This window comes from Daphnia pulicaria, chromosome 4 (genome assembly GCF_021234035.1).
Source record: "Daphnia pulicaria isolate SC F1-1A chromosome 4, SC_F0-13Bv2, whole genome shotgun sequence".
Lineage (NCBI taxonomy): Eukaryota > Metazoa > Arthropoda > Branchiopoda > Diplostraca > Daphniidae > Daphnia > Daphnia pulicaria.
This window is the reverse complement of record NC_060916.1, coordinates 13,413,461-13,437,523: the sequence shown is the minus strand read 5'-3', so window position 1 is coordinate 13,437,523 and position 24,063 is coordinate 13,413,461. Positions and strand designations below refer to the sequence as shown.

Genomic DNA, 24,063 nt, shown 5'->3' with positions numbered 1-24,063 from the left:
CGCACCGTCTTAATTACTTTAACAGGCATGGCTACCATCAGACAAGCCATCGCTCATCATCCCGTATATAAATCGGACATTCGATCTATTTGAGGTCTCGTTGAATACGGTCACTCGCTTATGCTTGTAATCGTGTTACAGTTGTCTTGGTTGTTTCTCAATACACCTTTAACCGCACCTCTCGCGTTTGACTCCTGTGACTCATCATCACACTTACTTGGATTTAGGCCTCGACATCGTTACGTGACTAGTGGATTTTTAAAACGTTATAGCATTACCTGTTAAATTACGCATTCCCCCCCCCCCAAAAAAAAAGGCTTATTGGCGTACTTTATACGTTAGCTATCCATTAAAGTTAACGCAACATCACCATGGCAAAAACGGTCTTTTTCGGGTTTTTTTATTTCGGAAACTAACTTCGGTGTCCCATAACATTTGTTAAACGAAACAAACACACCAGTTTGTTAAGTCACAATATTTTCTCTTAAAAGAGACACGAGAATGTGATGCAATCATATGCCCTTGGCAAAAGAATTTCCACCTCTTCTCATATTACTAACGTTACTACCTTCTGGTGCTGTCTTTTCTCCGTGAATAGGGGTTGTTCAGTAAACTCGCAACATCCAAGTAGATCAGTACCCGTGTCTTCAAATGTCAGTTTAGTTACATGACCCTTTCATCCTCAACAACAACCACGGAAATCTATTTATAACAAAAGCTTTTTAAATACTCGAATGCTTTAACCGCAGTTCAAACAAAATAGTTTTGGTGAGTTCAATATTATTTGCAGGCATAAAATTTGTTTCTATCCACATCCAAGGACAAAGTTCGATTACTGTGAATTCCTACTGCTGTGCATCGCAATAAAATATTCAATTTTTGGCCTAGATTCGCAAGAAATTCGCCTAGTTTATTATAGTCCACGAAAACTCCAGATCAAATTAGCTAAAAGAAAATTTACAATCCCATATATTGCCAATGGAAATCGCTCCATGTTGCGATTCTATAAATAGAACAGAGCAACCAGTTATATAAGCAGCTTGTTATCAAAAAAGGAAGAAAAAAGAAAAACAGTAATTATAGATTTCTTGCACTATGCGATGAATAGATTAAACAAACGAAAGTGTATATGAAAGGAACAGTTAGCTGCACCAGGACTGTGAATTGCATGAATTTTGTTTTAATCCATGAAACTGCATTTCAGGCACCGTGATTTAAAGTTTTTTTACGTCCCATATTTGCTTTTGAATGCAAATCTTAAATCGAATGCAACTAGTTAAAACGAGTAATCCAAGGCTGTTGGAAGCGGATTTATAAAATAAAAGTACCGTTGGGATTTTCCAACTTGTTTTTCAAACAAAAATTCTGAAACACGAAAAACCACTGGAGGAGTTCGAAAAAAGAAATAATAAAATAAAACCGAAAGACGTGAACTGGCAACATTGCTCAAGCATAATAATGGCGTCTCTGTGTTTGTTTCTTCTCTAGGGTTGAAGCGTTCAAATATGTGGCCAAATCGTAAAGTCTAAATCATCTTTGCCATAAAAATTTGGCTAAAAATAAAATAAAATTGGCTTGAAAATATAATCCAAAGTGAGTGTCAGTTGAATCGTGAAAACATTTATAATTTCGAAAAAAAGGAGCATGTCGGGTGAGGATTGCGTCCCTGTTCCATGACAACATAAAAATAGCATCTCAAATGCTGGATTTTTTGCTCTTGCAATTTTAAAAATGGAAGGATTTAAAGAATATTTGGTTGTCTATGCATTCAAAAATGAATTAGATCCTCAATTGGATTTGACAGTGAATGACATTATTGAAGTGCCAATCAGTAATTCACAGATGTTAAATGTTGACGTACCAGGCTGGATAAAGGGTAAAAACAAGCGCACTGGCATGGAAGGCTACTATCCAGGTATAGTGAAGACTCACATTTTGTGAACTTACCATGGTTTTAACCATTTTCTAAACCCCTGCTGTACTTGTTCTAGTGCCCTACCTCACTCAGCTAGAACGAAAACCAGATGTTCAACCAAGTAGTATAAATCCCAGGATTCAAGGTTCTCCCATCAAGAGCCAGATGATGAATAAACTTGAAGATTACAACGATTCAGGATATGGAGGATCTCCTCTCCCTCCAGGTACTTTTAAAAAACACTTGGCAGCGTATTTTGTTGTTGCATATTTAGTAAAATAAGTTTAAAAAAAAAGGTTATTTGAATCATATTATTAAGGTTAAATTATTTTGATTTGAATTTATTTGTGTCAAATTTGTTGGCAAACATGTAACATTGAAAATTCGCAGACTTTGGCATCAACATACGCCGACAATTTCAAAAAGGCTCGTAAATTCCGCTATGTAAAGAGCAGTGAGCTCATTGTCTAGAGAAAAAACAAAAAAACGAAAGAGAATTTTGTTCGGTTGCGAAGCTCGAGCTTACGCATAGGTCGCAGTGTCCGCCTGTTGACAACTGTCCCATTGTTTATTTACTCAGTTGGGTGTATAAATTTCACGCGTATTCTTTTTGTTTGCGGAACTGACCTCGTTTCGGCCGCGGCGCAGTTATTTCATCTGTATTTTTTTTTCTTCTTCTTCTCCTGTTTCCTTTAGCTCCGAGTCTACCCCCACGTCGTTGGACAGGATGCCAAATACCACCTCCTCAACCGGCTTCAATCAACTTGGGCCAGCAGCAGCAGCAGCATAGATTTGTCGAAGTCTACTTTCTAACACCCATCGTCTGTGCACATTGTAAGTACCGCTACCACTAGATGTCGACACGCTCGGCTTGTGCATTATTGATGAACTGATTTCGACACCAAGGTGTTGTGATCGGAAAAGAAGATTCCAGCATTTTTTGTTTGCTGACGATGCTCTACCCCCCTTTCATTTTCCTAGTTGTCCATCGACTGGTTTACATGACTCTGGAATAGTTCCGTTCGTTCTTGGAACCATTATTCTTGACAGCTCATCAACCACCCTAGGGATGTTTTTTTCTTTTATCGTCTTTTCGCTCCCAGTGACTACCTCTAAAAACAAGTAGACGTAGCTGCCAAGAATCGTTTGTTATCGGGCTCCAAATATCATAATTGACGAAGCCTTTTTCCGGACAATTAACTCGACAGTGTTCCGGATTGCGAACAGGGGAGTTTGGGGGGGAGAAAAATACTAGTGTACGTGTTATCTCTAGTATGTTTTAATTCGAAAGGGGTCAAGGCACGCGTTGTATTTCTTTTGTTTTTCTGTTTTGTCTTTTTTGGGGGGAAACGGATGGGAAGACACTTTGGTGTCTTAATCCGGACTTGATACCAGCTGCCGCGTGTTCCAAAAAAGCTGGATGGGTTCCCAACGCAGCCGATTAACATCTGCGATGATGGAAAGGACATTCCATTTCTTTTATGGTCGCTTTTTCTCGTGTATAGAGCTATATTCACATGGCGGTTGGATAAAGTTTGCATATCAGCGGCGGCCAAGTTAGTTGTTTTGATCTCTGAAATGGGTTCTTGAGTGAATAATGATCCTGTTTCCCTGTTCGTGACGATGGATAGTCGTCCAGACGCATTACAAATGATGAAAAATCCCAGACGAACGACAACAACAACCGACGACTGAAAATAGATCCGATGAAAACAGCCAACCACTTTTCAACACCACTCAAGCAGGAGAAACGCAAAAGGAGGGGGGAAAAGGAGAAAAGTTGCCGGGAAACGGATTGATCCGTCACAAAAACCCCTCCGCTCTTTTCCCTCAACCCTGCAGCATTCGCATGTAATTTTCCTACAGGTCCTTGACTTTATCAAGGGTCGAATCTTGCTGCTGTCAACTTCTCTGATTGGGTCGTCAACTTGGTTGTACAAAGAGGTTACCTTTTCCTAGAAATTTCGACGACTGAAAGTTCAAAAGTGGTGGTGGTGGTGGGGGGGCCAGCGTTGCTATCGGTCATCTGCCAATGGCCAGCTGAGTCGATCAATATTCGTTAGTTCACTCGAGTTTTATTCACACATGGGAAAATACAGACATTGCCAAATGCTGTGCATTTCCTACTTCTAGCGAGTCTCCAGTAAATGAATGGGCGACGTGCGAATCTCATTTCATCCGCTCGTATCGATTCAATTCCTTCCCCCCCAAAAAATAAATTGAAATGTTGCTCTGTTGACTGCCGTCTGGAGCAGTCGATAGGCCAAACTTGTTCCCTTTCAAACTTTAACGGCGTTCATTGGACCTGTTTACCCTAACGCCCGTTGTTGAGTAACCAATGTTGAGAGCAATAGTTGGTTCCCTAGGCAATGATCCGTTTCAGTTCCATTGTTCGCCAGCCGTTTGCCAACCTGTTTGGAATGAATTTCGACGAAAAACTTTTTTCCCTTTTTTTCCTTCTTTTGCCTATTCGGTGCATCTGTCGACTTGACTCCGAGCGACTTCATCAAATGCGAATTGGATGGAGCTCCCTCGTTGCCTTGGACCGATCGTCATGGCTGACATTTTAAAATGGCCGAACGCCACGCGAGAGAGGAGGTGTCGTCGAACCGTTTCGGAAAGGGAAAGCGCTCATGGCGCAAATGTTAAATTCACGACGAGGTTCCCTCGTCTTATATTCAACCGCTTTCAACGAAATATCAAGGACTTGCCAGTTCTTGATGGACGATCCCATAATCACGTGAAATTCGCTGCTTGTTGCCATGCGGACGCCCGTGCAACGCCAGGTAGTCACGCAGTGTACACCCAAAAAGTTTTTTCAACATTTGCCCAGTCCATCTCTCCGGGTTGGAACATCCCACCCAACACGATTGTTTGGTTGGCAAGTGTAAGGCAATCCGTTCATCCCGACATAATTGCGGTTCATCTCTTTTTTTTGTGTGATGAGTTTAAGAGTCGATATGGGCGTGATCGCCATTTGACCGATGACGATTTTCGCCCAACAAAAAAAAACCCCATTCAGCAGTGTCATTCAAACATCGTGATCCGAACCGGGTTTGGCCCCTTTTTCTTCTTCTTTTCTTCCATTTCGTAGCCTACGGAACTTAGTACACAACATCTTTTATTGATGGACGGTTGCCCATGGCAACCGAGATGGCTCCACGTGCCTTAATTGGATGGTTGAGTTGGCATAATAAGACATCGACTTATTGATTCCGGCAGCACTTTGGCGATTTCTGGGCCTTTTGTAACGGCTTAAATGCGACATTTTGATCATTAAAAACTTGAATGCGGTCCGATATGTGCGGAGATGTCATCTCTTCTCAAAAGAAAAGAAATGGGCCGTCATATATAACTCATAATCCTTCGTGTAAGAATCCGTGAGTTGCTCGTCTCCACTCTTCCGGCAGGATCGGGCGGGAGGGAATTTGGCGAACCCAATCGATCGTGATTGTCCATATTTCATTCGTGGAATTTGTAATCGATCGAGTTGCCAATGCGCAGTTGAACTTTTTGGCCCTGATCTCTTTTTGCCCAAAAAATTGTTGCAGTTTTTCTTTCAAAATCTAGACGATGGCGGTTTTCTGATGACTGGTGTCGGAAATTTGACGAGCCCCACATAAATGAGAGCAGGGGTGTGACTCACAACATATTGCGCATCTTGTTTGCTTATCCCAACAGCTCCCGATTTCTTCTTCCTCCTTTTTCCTTTTTTTATTCTCTTTTTACGTAACGCCAGCAAATGGCCAATGCAGAAAAAATCTTTTTTTAAAATCTTTTCTCCCCCACTAAATTTCAGTCGATCGGAAAGGGGAATGTTGGAACTGAAACAAAATTCTCTCGACACATGAACGTGAATGAATGGACGGGGGCTGCTGTTGCTGCTCTCTCTCTCAAGGCTGCGTGTTTTCACGTGGCGCGAAGCCGTAGAATCAACAGAATGGCAAACAAAACCCGACGATAGATTGATAGGAAAGATGTTTAGACGGATAGAGAGAGAAAATTCCCATATTGCCCCCGCTGCTGCTGCATCTGCTTCTCGACATTCGACTCGGCTTCGAATGTTTGCTTTGTCAGTGTGTAGAATGCTACACCGGACGTCGGATGATGTCAACGAGATTCGGTTAATTTCCATCGTGAGACGCCACCGCCGCCGCCAAGTTATGCGCAACGCTCTCAAAAGTCCGTTCGACTTTGTTTTGTTTTTGTCGATGGACGCCATTCGTAATTGATGGACATAGTTGTCATTTGATTGCTGACGTCACCTGTTGTTATTTATCAATGAGGCTTTACCACACGTGGAGAAGCCATTTATGAAAAAAGTTAGAATAATCTCGTTATCTTATTTCGTTTTCTACGCTGTAGTCGTCTGCTTCTATTATGCAAACCGATAATCTCCCACCCCCCCCTGTCCAAGAAAACAAAAAAGATTTGTCTGGAATTTTACAACAAAATTATAATTTTTGATTTGATTGGTCTTACAGGTCGAGATTTCGTCTGGGGCTCTGGTAAAGTCGGCCTGAAATGCGAAGGTAAGACAACCCATTTTTTGTTTCGAATTATTTTAAAATTGTAGTAGTAGTAGTACCGTAATAGTTTTCTCTTCTCGCTGCCGGGTGATTGTAATATCGGTTGACATGCTTCACATTTCCCGTCTCCACCCTATACCCCTGATTTCTCTCTCTCTCTCCGTTTTCTTCGTCATAAGGGCGATTAAATTTCGTCGAATTGGCGGCATCTCTTCTTTTTCTCGGTTGGTCGGAGCGAAAAAAAACCCACCCTCCCTCCCTTGCCCACCCTCCGGATGAATCGGAGAACTTTTGACTGCTGAAGTCATCTCTCGATCGCTCTCCTCCGGTTCATGTTTGTTTGATTATCTCTCTCTCTTTCCCGAACCCATTTCACTCGCCTTTTTTCTATGTGGCTTATTTGACCATGCGAACGGAAACCAATATGATGCATCCATCCACCGCCGCCACCGCCGCCGCATTGGCGGTAGCGGCGGCTGGGTGTCGGCTTTGAGCGATTGGTGCGGGGGGGAAACAATTTTCATTTCGTGGAAAATAATAATAATAATAATGCCACCGATTAAAACAAACAGATAATAATGTCGAATAAGGACGGGTGCTCCCCCCCCCCCCCAACAACAATAACGGCAGGTGAATAATTAGGATTTCCACGGAAATCCTGTTCCTGCTAAATGGGCAGAGGCTTGGATCCCCTTTGGGGGGAACAGTCTGCCATCACGTGATAGGCTCGTGAATGTGAATCTTCCACCTCACGAAAAGATGTCAACAATTCCGCGCACTTAACACGCGCCATGCACGTGTTCCCTTATTCTTTCCCGTCAGTCCCAGTGCGTGTGTGTGCAACAACACCTGATCCGTTGACACAGATGTTGTACGCACACATATTTCTATTTTCGATTCTATTTTTTCTTTTTTCACTTTTTTTATTATTTTATTTTATACCTTTTGCATTTCCAAACCGGTGCACACAAAATAGATAAGCTCGTCCAGGTGGTATAGTTGTATAGCTGGTGCATTGTCGTTTTGTCATTTCCAGTTTTAGATTGTGCACGTATAAAAGGAGACTATTCTATTTTCATTTTTATTTCGTGTCTCGATTCAATTAAAAATAAAACCAGATGCAAGCGAAAGAATGATGACGGAAGGGAACAATAGGCCATTCAAGATCTGCTGGAAGTGTTGTTGCAGTTGCTGTTGCTGTTGTCGAGCGGGGAGAGTAGAAGGTTGCCGGTTGGGGAGCGGAGGTAACGGGAGGGGGGATGCCGGCTTGTTGCTAAGGGTGTTTCCCGGCCTGCATATTTTTTTTTTTATTTGTTCTCTCAATGTCACCTTTGCGTGAGTGGGCCGAAAGAGCTCACCGATTCACGGGGGGAGCAGCAGTTTTTAAATATACAAGGAAACGACCGTCTTGAGCGACGCCATCGTGAGAAGACAGTCGAGAAGAAGAAGAAAGAAAGAAAACAACCGAAAAAAGAAGGAAAAAGAGTTGAGACTATTTATGACCGACGGACCATTTTGTCGGCGTTGCGTCACGTCATGCGTAATCATTAGCCAGTCGAGTCCCTTTGTCTGAGGCCGGTACAGTAGACTGTTGCTAAGCCCGTCTAGAACCCTTTGTGTGTGTGTCTGTGTGTGTGGTGTACGGCAACGCGCATGACGTCACGCTCCGTTATATGCCGGTCGACTCTACACGGTCGGTTTGAGAAGAATTAACTCTGATTGCCTCTACACTGTTTATTTTTTCTCTCTCTCTCTCTTTCACCTGGAATAAAAAAAGGAGACGTGGAATTTTTTGAGATTTTCGAGACTTTGGGAAAGACAAAAATTGGTCTTACGATTTTAACGAGTTCTGATGGCATTTCGGGTGCCCTTGGTAACAGCGGAGTTGGATGGAATTTCCATTTGGGACCCAAGTTTGAGCTTTGCCGAGTTTGGTCATATATACTCTACGTGAATCGCATTGCATTATTAGCGTCGATTCCGTTTATGGTTTTTTTTTTCTTTCTAACTTTTAGATCAGGAGGTAAGAAAAAAGAAGGTCTAGTCGTCAAGTGGATGTAACTTATTGATTTTCTATTGAATGATGGATGGGTGTGAGTCGGGGGGTCGCAGAGACTGTAAGAAGCCAATGAGTTTGGCGAAGAAGAGGTGGTGGGTGGGGTTGGCGCGGACACACGAAATTTCATTTTGTCCACGGGAAATCGAAATCGAGATCGAATGATGACTCGTGCGCTAGGTATGTAATCTAAGATTTCATCGGGAATCCAATGTCTGGCGCGTGTTACACGTCCTCAAGTCGTCGTCGTCGTCTCCCAATCACCCGAGACTGGGAAGGAAGTGATACAAGAACGGGCCGGAAAACACACACTACTACAACCTCTCCCCCCAACTTCTTCTTCTTTTCTTTTCTTTTCTTTTTTCGCCTTTTTCGCCTTCCTTCACAGTTAGTGGTGGTTGTGTGATGGGCCTTTTTTGGGGGGTACCGACCGGTGTAACATTTTTGTGAAAAAGACGTCAAGAGATTCGGGTGTTTTGGGGCGCGGTAGGCTGTTTGGCTACTGGCTTTGCACACACTGTGCCGGACGGACGGACGGTGAAAGGAAGGGGGGGGGGAGGTTCAAAGACGAGCGTGGTCATGCACGACTGCAAAGTATTTTGCGGTTGGCATGTAAGGCGTCACGCAGACTGGGTAAACTAGTTTGTAATGTAACATGGCATCCGAATTGGGGTCAAGTATTTAGAAAAGACGAAAAATATAATCTTGTCTTGGCGCTACATATCTCCAGTTCAAAATCAAATACGGTAACGTTGACGATCGAATTTCGATTACGTCGCTCCTTTTCCCTTTTCTTTGCTAACAAAATATTGGCCGTCCAGCAAAGAAAAAGAAAAGAAATTGGTCCATTTCAACCCAGCAAAAATGGTCTGGGGTAGTAGTAGTTGTAGTAGAAGTAGCACTACTAGTAGCATTAGCCAATCATCCAGCCAGCGGCCTTAGACGTATTAATAGCTTGGATGGTGGTGCGAGATGTTTACCGACCAGACGGACGGACGGCAGACGCGTTCGTTTGGTACCACCGGTAGCAGACAAACAAAGGATGTGCGCGCGCGCATCCAACAAGTTTTTATTTTTTTATTTGTTTTTATTTTGGCCCGTCGGGACGGGAAAGAGAGAGACGGTCGGTCGTTCGTTTTTAAAAAGTGCCGCATTTTTATTATTTTTCTCACTCGGTAATTTTCGATCGAACGAAGGAATTTGAAATATTTGAAATTGAAAGGATCGTTTTGCGGCGCCATGGCCGACGGGAAAGGTAATTGATCGATAACTAAGTCGAGTGTGCAATTACATCATCTCGATAAATTTCTGATTGTCCAGGAAATACCAAATAGCCAAAAAAAAAAAGGGGGGAAATAGAAATTGATCCACGCCTTGGAAGAGTTGGAGATCAATGACCATAACGCTCCTCTCTCTCTCTTTTTGGTGTTGTTTCCTATAAAAACCCTTTAGCAATCGATAGATAATCTCCGCTCTTCTTTTTTGGTCGATGTGAGGGGAGTACAAGCGTTTCGGTACACACACCAACCGCAGTCTTATAGACATTACTCGCCTTTTTTTATGTCTAAAATTGGTTACCAACGACGAGAAATATCCCGAAAGGGAAACTAAGAGAAGAATAGACGCCATGGCGAACGAACTCAATGACCTCTCCCGTTTGTCAACTCTAGCCAGGAAGCATTCGCCAAAGGGAGGGGGGAACCTTGGGATTGAAAACGATATCGTGTCCTAGTCGTCGTCGTCGTCGTCGTCGTCGAAGGTATACACATAAAATGAGAAAATGCTGAGGGGAAAGAAAGATATAGAGGATTGCTTGGCATCCACAGCCAGTCAGAGTCAGTGGGTTTTCTTTTTTCCTTTTTCTGGTGGTAAGAACCGCCCGCTGGGTCATGCGCCAGCCAAAGTTATGATCCTGTCTCCATGTTTTCCGATACACACACATACACACACACATTTATACATATAGATATCTTTTAAGAGTGTAGTATAGTACATAAAAGAGAAGAAGAAGAAGCATCATCCGGCTATTCAGAAAATGTTTTACTCGGCTGACGTCAATCGCCAATGACTGGGCGAACGAGTCTGAGGAAAAGACTCTCCCTATACATACAGTTGAGTTGAGAAAGAAAATCTCCCGATAATAGTTGAGTTGCAAATCTTTTCAGTGGCCATTGAGAGATGGGCTTCGTCCTTTGCTTTTAAGCCGGCTTTGCTCTGTTATACGTATCAACTCGCGACTGGATTTTTCTACCAGCTGATGAAAGTGTACCGTGTACGTGCGGCTCAGATTTCCTTTACCGTCTTGTGTTTTTTTGTTTTTATTTTTGACGAGTGGGTGGTTGCAATATACCGGCAGTGGGGGGGATTATTAATAACGAACCAAAGGTTTTCACCCAATGATATCAATCATCCTTAGTAAAAAAGAAATCCTTTCATTTCTTTTTTGGCTTTGAGACGGGCGATTTACCTTGTCAATTTGTTTCACTCTAAACAGGAGGTTCGACGAACCCGCGTGTGTGTGTGTATTTTACTGGTCTCGTTACTTTTGCCTGGACGCCCAGTTACTGAGACTGCCCAGTGTCGAAATGCTAGCCCCAACGACATTGATCTATTTATATGAGCGGTGGTTGGTTGGTCGGGGGTGGGTGGGTGGGTGGGTGGTTGTAGTAGTACATGGTAACACAGGTGAATGACTTGATTTGTTAATTGCCCAACCGAAATATTGGCCTGGCTGACAGGCGAGACATTTCTTCTCGATAAGAGATTCATATTTTTATGATTCAATTAAAGGGTTTTCGTCGAATCGCTTTACATTACGAGTTCGTTACCTGTTCAACCGGGAAAAAAAAAGAAAAATACCGTCTGGCGGTTGGTAACCGAGCCGCGGTCAGTTTACACACGTCCATTTCAATATCCGACTCTTTTATTGCTAGATGATTGGCAGTTGCCCGACACCACCACCACCGCTGATTAGGAAAAAGCTCATTCAAAAGAGAGTGACGAAAGCCAATTAGAAGCGAAAGGTCATTCATCGTTTTTTTTTTTGTTTCATTCGAATTATTATGAATGAAACTGTTTGCATTCGATCTGATTTGTTAAGGAGAAAAAAGATAATCATGCCAGGCCAGGGTCAGAGCTGCTGTAATCGTTATTACCTCGCGCGAAGCTCGGCATCATCATTACCTAATGAAGTCGTGAAGTCATTCTCGCCAAAAAAGAAAAAAAGAATAAAACCAGAAAGAAAAAATAAAAGAGAGCTACTGGGTGCGTGCGTGATTGGAGGAGCCGGTTGTCAAGGGCGGTTGCCGCTAGATGGCGACAGCGTCGGCTGGCGCGCAGCCGCAATGGCGTTGGCGGCCGCCATGAGGCGAGGGGAGGGGTGGATTCGTACGTTACGTACATATCGTTCGTGAGCGAGCCAGCGAGCCACGAAGCCCGGCCATTGGTTGAGCAAAGAAAGAAACCGGTTGATAATCGTGAAGATGACAGAGCTTGGCCAGCAGTCTGGGATTCGCCGCCGGTCCGCCAACAACTAGTCCCGCGCAGCGAATAACAACGACAGCAACAACACACAACAACTTTTGTGTGTCTTTCGACTCGCACGCAAAACATTTCGAACGCGAACAAAATTTTTATTTCTTTCGCTTTTCGTGAGTGGTGGACTCAAGTCACGCGGCACTCACGTTGACTGAATCAAATTATTTCTAACATTTTCGGGTGAGTGAGGGAATCCATCCGGAATTGTTGGCGAAAAACTTAACAAAAGAGTTGGGAAAAATCGAGTGGCGTTTTTTTAGTTCATTCTTTTTCTTCTAGTGTCGTCTCGGGTGTGTACGTGTGTGAGTGTGTGTGTGTGGAATATCTTTTTGTTGAAGCCGAGAGCTCACGATAGGTGCCCTGTGTGTGTGCACTGGCCATACTCTAGCGCTGCAATTTTATAGGCCGCTCGAGCGCGCTGTTGCTAAGCGGATTGTGTGTCTGTGTGTAGCTGTGTGTGTGTGTGAGTGTGTGCGCGCGCCCTGCGTTAACCGGGGCCCTTGGCAACTGCGTGAAAGAAAGTGTGCCGGTAAGCCCCGAAGGCAGACTCAAACTTGGTAGTGAAATATATATCTATCATCAAATGATAGTCGACTAGATTCCGCACAGTCGCCGGAATCATCTCTCGTGTTGAATGGCCCAGTCTGTCTCGTTGGGTTTTGTCTTGGCCGTTGGTCGGCCGACCGACGTGTAGTTTTTTTGTTTGAGATAAAAGACGGACCGACCGAAAAAAAAAGAAACAAAAAAGTCGTACGAAAATTGAACTTTGGGCGTCCTGCTGCAATTGGGACGATTTCGTGTGTGAGACCCGGCCGTTTTGCTTTGGTTTTGCCCAATTTTGAGCAGGCAGCTCGGTTGCTATGTCCATTGCGGCGCTGAGCTGTTCCAGCAGCCAGCTCGGCGGCTTCACTTACGGAGCTGTGGTGGGACGAGCTGGATCCTCTTTGGCAGCCGTGACATTAGCCTTAGAAATGGACGATCATCACTCGCATTGTTTGAATCGCTCATCTCCCACCTCCTCCACTTCTTCTTCTTCTTCTCACTTTGTGTCCGAGATAACCCGCTACAAACTCGCCTTACTTCAGCAGCAACAACAACAACACGGCGGGAGCGTTGTTGTTGTGGCCGGCCAGCAAAATGGAAGCGTCGAGCCAAGATTGGCCGATGAGAATAATTACATGTTGAGATCGGGAGCGGCAGCAGCAGCAGCAGCTTCAGCTTCTGGTGGTGTCCAATGTTCAGTGTCGGCAGCTGGAACGGTGGTAGTGGCCGGCAGTGCCTCTGGTGGCCAATCGCTCGAGTGCCAACCGATTCCGGCCGCCGCCGCCGCTGTCGTCTCCCGCCCGCGATCGGCCAGTTTGTCGCTGGTGTCTCGGCTCTCTTCGCCCTGTCGCCATCCGACCCATTCGCACCCTCCGACTCCGCCGCCCCTCCACCTGGGAGACTCGGCCTCTGCCGCTCCGCTCTTATTGGCCCGGGTGAAAATTCCGGCCGCCACCGCCGCCCCAGCAGCCTCCACTTCCTTGCTTCCTCCGGCTCCTTACAGCCGCCTCTTGTGCGCTTGTTTGCCCACCTGCTGCTGCGACTGCAATTTGCTTTCGTCCATTGCAGAGTGCCAGGCCGTCTATCACCAGGCATGCGCCCGATACATCGGCAGCAACAGCAACAGTACCACCGCCAGCGAGCCGGCCAACGCCGGATGCTGCTCCTCGTCCGTCTCATCCATCACGACCGGCACCAGCGAAGCGGCCTTCAATGACGTTCCATCACCGACGCTGCCGCAGACAGTGCCTCAGGATGTGGTAAGTCTCTCTCTCTCTTTATCTCACAGCATCCGTTTTTTGTTATTTTTAATTTTTTTAAAAATAAGAGAAAATCTATTTCGCAGTTTAAGGGAGGAGACAAAGGATGCATAAATCATCAGCCTTTTTATATTTTATTTTATTTCGGTGGTGGTGGTAGTGGTTGGGTATCGGTTCAGTTTTGTGTGTTGAAGGTCGTGAATTGTCCAAGGTCCCTCCCGCGTGTGTGTGAACAGTTTCTAATCAATTTATATCTCACTCTCACGTCTCACCTACACTTTTTTTTTTTATCTCGATAAGATGATCTATTTCGTACTCTCTTATTTTTTATTTTTCTCTTTTATTTATTTAATGGCGGCATTAAAAAAAGGAGGGGAGAAAGAAAGAAAAAAACTGCGTTGCGAAAAATAAGAGAAAGAAATGTCCGAATAATCTGGCAACGCTGGCGTCTCCTATATTTATCCTCCCAAGAGGCATTTTGGGTTTAACGACTCTGGGTTATAAGTAATGGGTTTGTCGTTGCCATGATTATTTTTGGGGACCGTGCAATTTTTTTTCCTTTTGTTGTGTACATGTTATATACTAGTACTACGGTACTACTACCCCCACCGATAGCGAAAAATGAAATTTAAAAAAGGGAGGTAGAAATTCTGATATTTCTCCTTTCGCCAACACGCACGCATGCTCTAGACATTTATATATTTATTTATTATTTTCAAGAAAAGAAAAAAGAAAAGAAAAGAAAAAACAAACGCTGCAGGGATGGAAAATGGAATTTTGCTGGGTAATAGTAAATAACAAGTCCGTGGGTCAACGAGTTGATTGTTATAGCTCCAGCTTTTTAGACATGGATATTTCGCCTAATAAGGTCATAGTCGCTGAGTTGAACGTTTCGATTCGCCAGTCGGTTTTTGGTTCTGGTGCAAAAAAATCCCCACACGAGGAGAGAAGTTGGTAGTCTGAAACCGGGTGGGAAAATTAAAATAACGAAAACAATGGCAATGCAACACTTTGGCGTCTCCATCATCAGAAACCATTTCCCGGCTGTGCATTGGCTGGGAAGAGATTATTCAGCAGCAGCAGCAGCTTCAATTTCTTCTGTTGAACTGAACCAGGGGGTAGTAACATCATCCCGGTCAAAACCATATGATTCTGGTCATATCGACAAAGACTTCGGTCATCAGTTTGATCATCGAGATCAAAAGTGAGATGACGTACACACACACATGCAGAGGTCGTCTCCATTACAACACCACCATTACAACAGTTAGCGCATACACAAGAGCTGCTCTCTCGTCCAGGGTTCACTGGTCCTGGACCTGCTGGACCCAATGTTCGGCTTCATTGGCCAAATTCGGCGGTGGACAGTAACAAGGACCCAACCAACTTTTTCGCCGTTTTCGACGCCATTTGGTTGTTTTATTTTTTGGCGGTGGTGGTGGTAGCGGCTCTCCGTGACACGAATAAAACGTTTTCTTGATTTTCCCACTGCATAAATAAATACGAGACGAGAAATGGGCGTCTAGTTTCTTTCTCTCTCTCTCTCTTTTTTGATTATTCAAAGAAAAAAAATCAGGAATTCAAAAAAGGTGGTAAAAATAGTTTGGACTCGGACTACTAAACAGGTTGCCGAAACCCGTTTTGTCAGTCTGCAGGCGAGCGCCAACGCGCACAACACACATTTTTTTATCCCACCATCTTTTTGATATTTATTTATTTATTTATTATAATTATTTTTTTTTTTTTGCATTTCCAAGTTGCAACTGTTAAGGAATACGAAAAAGAAAAAAAGGGTCGAAACTTTTTTTTTGGTTTTTTTGAGCTCCACGTGGAGACGGAGACCCCAGATGAAAATTGGTGGAAAATGTTGGCATAGATTCGGAAGACAGTGAAGGACGGCCAATCCGTTCCGGCGAGTCACGGACGTGTGAAACACACAGACACACAGCTGGACGGGGAAAAAAAAAAAAAAAAACAATTTTTTTGTTTTCGTCTATTGAAAAAAATAAAAATAAAATATGGTGGGTGGGTGGGGGTTTTAGACGTCACCAATTTACGCAGCGAATCCAACATGTAATTACAAAGAGAGAGATACGTAAAAGTAAATATCAGTCTTTTTAAAAAAGGATAAAACAAAAAAAAACAAGATTGAGGAGCATTTCAACAATTTAGTTAGCATAGTCCTGCCCATCAGCTATACAGCCTTGGCGATTTTCGACTTCTCGGACTGATGAATGTTCGCAAAAGTCGCCGGACCGAACGGTTGGTTAGTGTTGCCTCTCCTTTCAAACTCCCGGCAACCACCCGGCAACCACCACCGCCACCCCATCTATAAAAGCTAAAAGCATCGATCCGTTAGACGATTGGCTGGCGACCGGGCCAATGGGCGAGGGCCAGACGTTCGGGAGCGGTGCGCCTAGTAACGTGCCGTTGTCTCTAGGTAGTCTCTCTCACTCCCGTCATGGCCAGCAGTGTGCCAGTGCTCGCGGACCGGACTGGACTTGACGACCTGCGCTAAAAATGGGAATGCACAACTCACATTTCATTGAAATGAAAGTCGCAGCTGACGAAAAAAGCTGCCCCGAAATGCAAATGATACTCAAAGAAAACAAGATTTTCCAGATGAAATCATTTCGACTTTTGCGTCGTCTGGACAAGAAAAATCGCAAATGAATTTCGATTTTGAGAATCGTCTGCCTATTGTCTAATTCCCATTTAAAAAAAAAATGGCCTCGGCCCAGGTGACCTCGGCCTTTTATTTTGAATAAAAGAAGTGGATAAATGGAAATGCCGTCGTGTCCGAACACTGAGATAATCCCATAGAGACTCCTGGCCGGCCTTGTCGGGACTGAACTTTATGAGCTCTAGCCCCGTCTAGAAAGGAAAAAAAACCCGGAAACTCCCTTCTCAAATCCCCCCCCCTCTCTTTCTCTCTCTCCTTTATAAAAAGAAATCATCTCATTGTGTGGAACGTCATTTTTAGCTTCTTTCTTTCTTTCCTCCTCCCTATACAACCCAACGTCCGGACTAGTTAGAATGTCAAGTCTTGGGGTGCGTTTTCGGTCTTCTGGTCCCTTCAAACAACAGAAATCGATCGCCATCGATCGGTCCCTCCACGTGCCTAGTCCGACCCTTCTTCTTCTTTTGAGTTGCTGGGCTGTGCTGCTCTTGGCCTCTCTCTCTCCCGAGCCTCTTCTTGTGTTCAGAGGCGTCCCCGGCGTCCTCTTGATTCCGCTGTACACCGCAAGTACACACACGGAGAGAGAGAGAGTATACCCACCCGCAACCATAAAAGAAAATGGCCTTCATTTTTATGTTTAAGGAGGCTGGTTTCCTCTATTAAGTTGTGTGTGTGTGTGTGAGTAGTGTGACCTTTTGGTGATTTCCGTCACCCATAGAAATAAATTCACGATATTTTTCAAAATGTTTGTGCGTGTGTGTGTGTTATCCCTTTTTTGGTGGGTGGTGGAATTGTCTTGAAGGCGACTTCCTTATCGTCTGGAAAACGGAATGTTTTAAGTGTTTCCCTTCCACTCTCCATCCTTGGTCGATTGTAGACGACACATTTTTGTTGTCTAATCCAGTTTGATTTTGAATGTTGTCTCTTTGTTTTTTCTTTTTCTTTATTTTATGTGGAACGAACGAAATGTGCAGCCCATCAGCCAATGGTCTTCGACACACGTGGTGGAATGGATGGCGGCGCTCAACCTCTACCGCTACGCTGAACTCTTCCGGTCCAAAGACATCAAAGGCGTCGACTTGCTGAGTTTGGACAAGGACAAACTGACGGTAATTTCTTTTTCTTTCCTTCTTCTTTTCTTTTATCGTGAAAAGAAGAAGAAGAAGAAGATGGACGCCTTCATTGAGTGTGCGTAGAGATTGGTGGGATTTATTGGCAGACGTCTGTCTCAGTTGTTATCCGATGGCATTGGTCTGATAGCTAGAGGCCGGTATATAAATACAACCAGCCTCGGCCATAAATCTCGTCTCGAAAAAGAAGTAGAAGAAAAAGAGAAACCTCGTCGTATTTATGAGACTATTGTGGTCGTCGTTCGCCATTTGCATTTTGTGTCAAAAAAGTCTCTCGTTCTCTTGTTCGTCCGTTTCTCTATATCTTTTGTGGCCAATCTCTCTCTCTGTCTCTCTACTAGCTCCTAGCTCCTAGCTGCTCGACGACTGCCTCGATTCCTCCCGCATTTGTCGTCATATATATCAACTCCACATTTATCCGCGAGGTTGTTAGCTAGTTTCTGCCAACAATTCATTGATAAGTGCATCTTGGCGACTTGCCTTTGTGCCACTGGAGGTCGTACACGTGGAGAGCTTGCTCCTTCTTCTTCTTGTCGTGATGACGCGCGCGCACAGAGACCACCCCCCTCCTCCTCCTCCGCTCCCGAGATCGATGTTCCGTTCCAACAAAGAAGAAAAAGGAAAAAAATAGGGAACGTCCGCTGGAATTTCCGTGACCTGATTTATTCTCCCACCCGAAAAATGTTGTACAAATTTTTTCTCGGCCTGTTTTTAAATTTTTTTAATTTTCTAGAAACAATCTCGAGAGGCTGAAATAATTCCATCGATTTCCCTTGCAGTGTTAAGTGGAACGCACGTTGTTTGATAGTCGATTGATGTTTTCATTTTCGGGAATAACACTTTGGCCAAAGAGTGTGTGTGTGTGTGTGTGTGTGTAAAAGGCCACAAACATTGAGAACGAAGAGAGTAATCTGAGGTTATCCGGCGTCGAGTTACTACAGTCCAGGAAAGAAAAGAAAAGAAAAAAGGCGAAATATTATAAAATAAATCTCTTTTTTTTTTCTCCTGTTAGTCTCGACACTCTACTACTTCAGCGAATGCTGAATGCGAAGAATTTTTATTTACTTGCCTCCCAAGTCCCAACCACCCTTGCATTTCTTTTTCGGTACAGCCACACATCTGTCGGTTTCACTCTCTTGATTGATATCGTCGGAGAGTGGCTTCCACCGCCAAGCCGATCTAGTCGCTCTCGGATCGAATGGCACATGCCACGAAACCAGAGCCAACTGGTTTCCACCGGTCTCCACCAATTCCTTCGACCGGTTGCCAAGAAATAAAAAAAAAAAAACGATAGAAAAGAAACTTTTAAGAGAAAAAGAAAAAGATACAGCACTATTTACGTTTGGTTTCACTTCAATGTAGCAGTCAAAATGAAAGAAGCAAAAGAGAGATGATTGATCTCCGAAAATGGCTTCGTCAATAAAAGGCCGTACGTTATTTTCTTTCATTTCCGGAGAGACTTGTGTACACACGCTCTCTTCCGGACCAGATTGGCGGCCACCAGCTTCTCTCTCTCCTTCAGGGGGTGTCAATCTGATGGCCGACGTTATAAATCTCTTTTTTTGTGTGTGTGCTCGTGATGACCTCCAGTCTTGCGTGTGATTGTCTGGGCTCGTATTTCCTTATTTGGTCCGATAGTTGAACTGTGTGTGTGTGTGCTTTATTTTTTGGGGTTTTTCTTTCTATTTTGACTATATTTTGATTTTCACTTGTTTTGTTTCTCGTTTGATAGAATATGGGGGTCAAGGATGAGTTTCACCAGAAAGCCATCCTCGTCTGCATCGACGAACTGTGTCAACGCTCAACCAGCAAAGAGTCGGAATTATTGGCTGTGACGGCCAACGCTAATGGCGACGGCGACTCGAGCTGTCACTCCGGCCTCACTCCTCCTCACCGCATGGTCGAGTCCAGTTTCCAGTCGCTGGAACGTTGTGACAAGTGCCACAAGTTTCTGCGCGGACTCTTGCACCAAGGACTCATCTGTCACTGTAAGTCTCATTTGCCAGCTGATTGGAAAGCAGCGCAGAACATCTAAAAGCTGACCGAATTTTATTTTTTATTTTTTTTTTCTGAAATATTTTAACAGCTTGTGGATTGATTGCGCATCGAACTTGCTCGGCAACCGGACTGCCCGCTTGTCTTCAAGGATTACCGGAGCGCGCCAACCGGCTTCATAATCGAACAGGTTTGTTTTTTGTTTCTTTTATTTCTTTCATGTTTCGCCCTTGCTGGTGAATTTTCCCTTGGCACGAAAAAGATCTAAGAAATTCTTCAAGAGCTTTTTGGGTACAACCTCAAACAAAAGTTTTGAATAAAAAGAGTTTGAATGTCAAAGTTCAAATGAGAGCCGCCGCCCTCCCACCGAAAATTGGACGTTCAGCCATTTTCGGTAGGCGGAGCCAAATGCAGACCAACTATTTAGAGTTGTCATTTTCTGCTTTTTTTTTTGGTCGACTCTAGTTAATATTTGACGTTTAATTTTTTTCAAATCTTCTAAACAGTTTTTGGAGTTGGGCTGTGCCGACTGTCGACGGGCAGTGATCCGGCCTCTGTTCCGGCTGTGATTTTGCGGCTTGTTCAGGAAATCGAACAGCGGGCAACCAGCACGCCCACTCTGGATCTCTACCGTCTCTACCGGACGACCACTCCCAGTGCCGAGACTATAGCTCAGTTTTGCCTCCAGCTGAGCACCGATCCCGGTATGTTTCACTTTCTCTCTGTCACTCTCTTGAAATTGTTGACTTAACACTTTCCAATTGTTTTTCTATTAGACGGCGCTGGTGGTGGTGGTGATTTGTCGGCTTTTGAACCGCACGTTTTGGCCAGCGGACTCAAGAAACTCTTGCGCGAACTGCCGGATCCCATGATCCCGTCGCAGTGGTACGACGCTATCATCGAAGCTTCTCGTAAGATCTCGGAGTGATGATTTGTTTTTAAATATTATCATCCACTGTCTATAACTGGTTTTTCTATTTGATTATTTTGGAAAAAAATGTGTTGATAGGTATCGGTCGTGACGACCAGTGCGCCGCCCAGTTGTTTCGACTTGTTCAACAACTTCCAGACCTTCACCGGGCCACGTTGCGCTGTCTGCTGGCCCACATCTGCCGGCTCTGCCAGTGGCAACACGGACGAGGACGATGTGAACCTCCCACCCTGATCATTCAAGTGTTTGCCCACATCATTCTGCGGCCGCCTTGGGAGCGGATCATGTAATCACTGAATGAAATTACCCATCCATCATTTCATTCATTAATAATAATTCCTTTTTGTTTGTTTTTTGTGGTTGTTTGGCATTTTACAGCCAAGTGGTCCATAACGCAGAGGCTCACGTCCGGGTCCTGGAATTGCTTTTGCTTCGATGCGATTGGGGCGAAACGATGCCGGAATTCGCTCCGGCGCCCACTCTGCCTCCGCGAAACCATCTCCGACCAACGTCGCAAACGGCGGCCGACGCCGGTGCGGCGGTGGGTCCGTCGACTGCCGAGGCGGACCTGCGCCCAATGAGCGAAGCCGATTGGTATTGGGGCAATATCACGCGCGAAGAAGTCAACGATCTGATGAAGGACACGCCCGACGGAACCTTTCTGGTCCGCGACGCTTCTTCCAAAGCCGGCGAGTACACGCTGACACTCCGCAAGGGCGGATCCAACAAACTCATCAAGATTTGCTGCAGCCGACAGGGCCGCTACGGCTTCTCCGAGCCCTACCGCTTCAGTTCCGTGCCGGAACTCATCCATTTCTATCGATCCGTCTCGCTGGCCCAATACAATCCGACGCTGGACGTTAAATTGCTCTATCCGGTTTCACGGTTCCAACACGTAAGTGAAAATTGGTTGACGTCATCCTCTTCTCTCCGGTTTTTATTTACTTAACTTTCTAATCCAGGCCGAAGAAGTGGAAGCCGGTAATGGCGACGTTGAGAAAATGAGACAGCGACTGGAGGATGTCCATCACGAATATTTGGCCCGGTCGCGCCTCTACGACCAGTACCACGACGACTACTCGCGCTGTTCGCATGAGATCCAGTTCAAGAAGACGGCGCTGGATGCTTTTGACGAAGCGGTCGCCATGTTCGAGGAACAGCTCCGTCTGCAGGAAAAGTTCCAGCGCGAGGCTCACCGTCACGAAATCCACAGCCTCAAGGAGAACAACGAGCTCCTCAAGTCGCGCATGAACACCATCAGGCAGTCCCGCCAAGTGTTGCAAGAAGAACTACGGGTCCAGGCCGTTTTGAGCCGCAACCTGGACCGAGAGATGAACGCCCTCAAGCCGGAGTTGCACCAACTCTGCAAAACCAGAGATCTCCTACAAATGTGGTTATTACGTCACGGGAAGAATCCCGATGTAGTCCAGCCCAGCCGCCTGAGCAACGGAGAAGACAGCGGGCTGCCTCCGCCGCCACCCGCTCAAGCCCTCAACGCTTCCGCATCATCGAGTCTCGCCCAGATGCCTGCCGGAATTGAGAATAAGGCTTACGATGGAACTGGAGACGGGCCGGCTCCTCCAGTGTCCATGCCTATTCAAGAAGTTCCGCTTCCACCAGCCGTCCAGCAGCAAGCTCCGCCTCCTCCTCCTACTCCAGCTTCTGCTGCTGCCGCACAACAACAACAACAGCACCCCTTATACATGCACGCCGACAGCACCTATTGGCTCATCCCTGACTGTACGCGTCCGGACGCCGAGCGTCTCTTATCCAACAAAGCCGACGGGACCTTCCTGATCCGCCGCAGTGCCGCTGGAAGCGCTCCTTTCGCTTTGTCGATCGCCTACCGACGAGTCGACAAGGGCGTCGGTCACATTCTGATCCATCGGTCGGAGCGAGGCTTCGGCTTCACCGAGCCTTACCTTCTATTCCCCACGCTGAACGATTTGGTCGTCTACTACGCCGGCCACTCGCTCGAGGAACACAATCCACAGCTGACCACCACTTTGGCCCATCCGTTGCACGGGCCTCAACCGCTGGAGAGCAATCCCCACTACCCCATCTAAAAATAAGAAAAAGGAAGAAAGAAACGGCCGCCACCGTCGCTGATGGAAAACTGTGATAATCCCGTGTGATTTAGAAACAAACTGAAAGAAATTGGAATCCGAGAGAATGTCAGTGGCGCCATATTTTTTGTCAATGGCTCGTGTAGATTTATTAACGACACTGTGTTAGACTTAGCAAACCGTTTTCATGTCGCTGTTCATATTTTTGACGAAAAAAAAGGAAAGAGGGGGAAGGATTAAAGGGCCGTGGGATTGTTGATACGCAATTGTCACTGGGAATCAATTTGATAAAAATTAATGTGCGATCATTTTGTCTTGTTTATATACTTTGAGATCGAAAGAAAGAGATCACGAAAGAAAAGTCAGAGCTCAGTACAAAAATTACTGGCAACCTCCATGGATTAAGTCGGCCACAATGAAAAAAAAGGCCAACCCACCCAGAGACGGCCTGTTATTAAAAACAAAACAAACAAAAAAAAAAAATATGAGAGAAATCCAAAACCCCACTGGTGTTCACCCCTTTTTGTGTGCACGTTATTTGACCACCACCAAAATTGTGAAAAACGTCTTTTATGTATAAAATCTTTTTTTGTGTTTTCTTTTCTCTTCTTTTTCGCCCAAATTATTTTGTAATCCTCATTTGTATTGGAAATATTTTGTTTGTTTTCGCGCCCGGGCGGGATTTCTCTCCCCCTCAATGCTTGTGATGGTGATAATACCACTTTTGTTACGTGTGTGAATTCCTCGCTGTAATATGGAAGAAGACGAAACGAAATTCGACTCGGATGTGTGTGTGTGTGTGCGTGTTGCTGCGTGATCGATCTCAGCTGTAAACGGCGACTTTTCGAAACTGGACGCTGGGAGCGAGATCAAGGTTTGATGCGGTCCCTAAATCTGTGTTGTACAGTGATAAAAGCATGCGAACACCTACACTATATTATATGCATATATATACATACAAGAATTGAGACGCCATCGAGCTGCAGAGGATCCGAAATGTTCGCCCAATCCTAAAAGTCTCGTTCGAGCTTCGGACGAGCTGTAGCTTGACCGCGACATTATAGATAATACGTTGTAACGCGTCGTGCCACACGCCGTCTAACCCAACTCCAACCATGTTTTTTTGTAATTTTTAATGTTTTTTTTTAGTTCTCCCAAGTGTCATAATTTTGTAGATTCTTGTCAGAGTTGAATCGACTATCGCGTATACAACTCTTTTGTGTTTTGACTCTCCCCGCCCCTTAAGCACTCATAACCTGTACATTTTGTACCAAATCACGAGACATTCGATTAATACATGCAAGTTTGTTATAAATTATGGTCAAGGAAGATTCGTTTCAACTAGAAACGAAAGATACAAATATACAAATACTAAAATAAAGAAAGAATGGTGCCGATTTCCTATTTCAAATTTAGAGCTCA

At 44.9% G+C, this 24,063-nt stretch overlaps 1 protein-coding gene across 2 annotated transcripts; it reads left to right on the top strand.

Annotated features, from left to right (window-relative positions):
• The first annotated feature begins 620 nt into the window (after positions 1 to 620).
• Positions 621 to 23,956, top strand: LOC124336876 (phosphatidylinositol 3-kinase regulatory subunit beta-like). Of its 2 annotated transcripts, XM_046790765.1 has the most exons (13): positions 621 to 1,915; positions 1,992 to 2,141; positions 2,612 to 2,749; positions 6,400 to 6,447; positions 13,649 to 13,839; positions 17,494 to 17,628; positions 19,382 to 19,637; positions 19,736 to 19,834; positions 20,151 to 20,348; positions 20,421 to 20,555; positions 20,654 to 20,861; positions 20,954 to 21,470; positions 21,538 to 23,956. In XM_046790765.1, exons 1-13 carry the CDS (start codon positions 1,732 to 1,734, stop codon positions 22,639 to 22,641), a joined length of 3,363 nt encoding a protein of 1,120 aa, XP_046646721.1. In that variant the 5' UTR covers positions 621 to 1,731; the 3' UTR covers positions 22,642 to 23,956. The 2 variants fall into 2 exon arrangements, with proteins under 2 accessions (XP_046646721.1, XP_046646720.1); XM_046790764.1 differs by lacking the exons at positions 621 to 1,915; positions 1,992 to 2,141; positions 2,612 to 2,749; positions 6,400 to 6,447 and having other exon boundaries at positions 11,941 to 13,839.
• Positions 23,957 to 24,063: the final 107 nt, after the last annotated feature.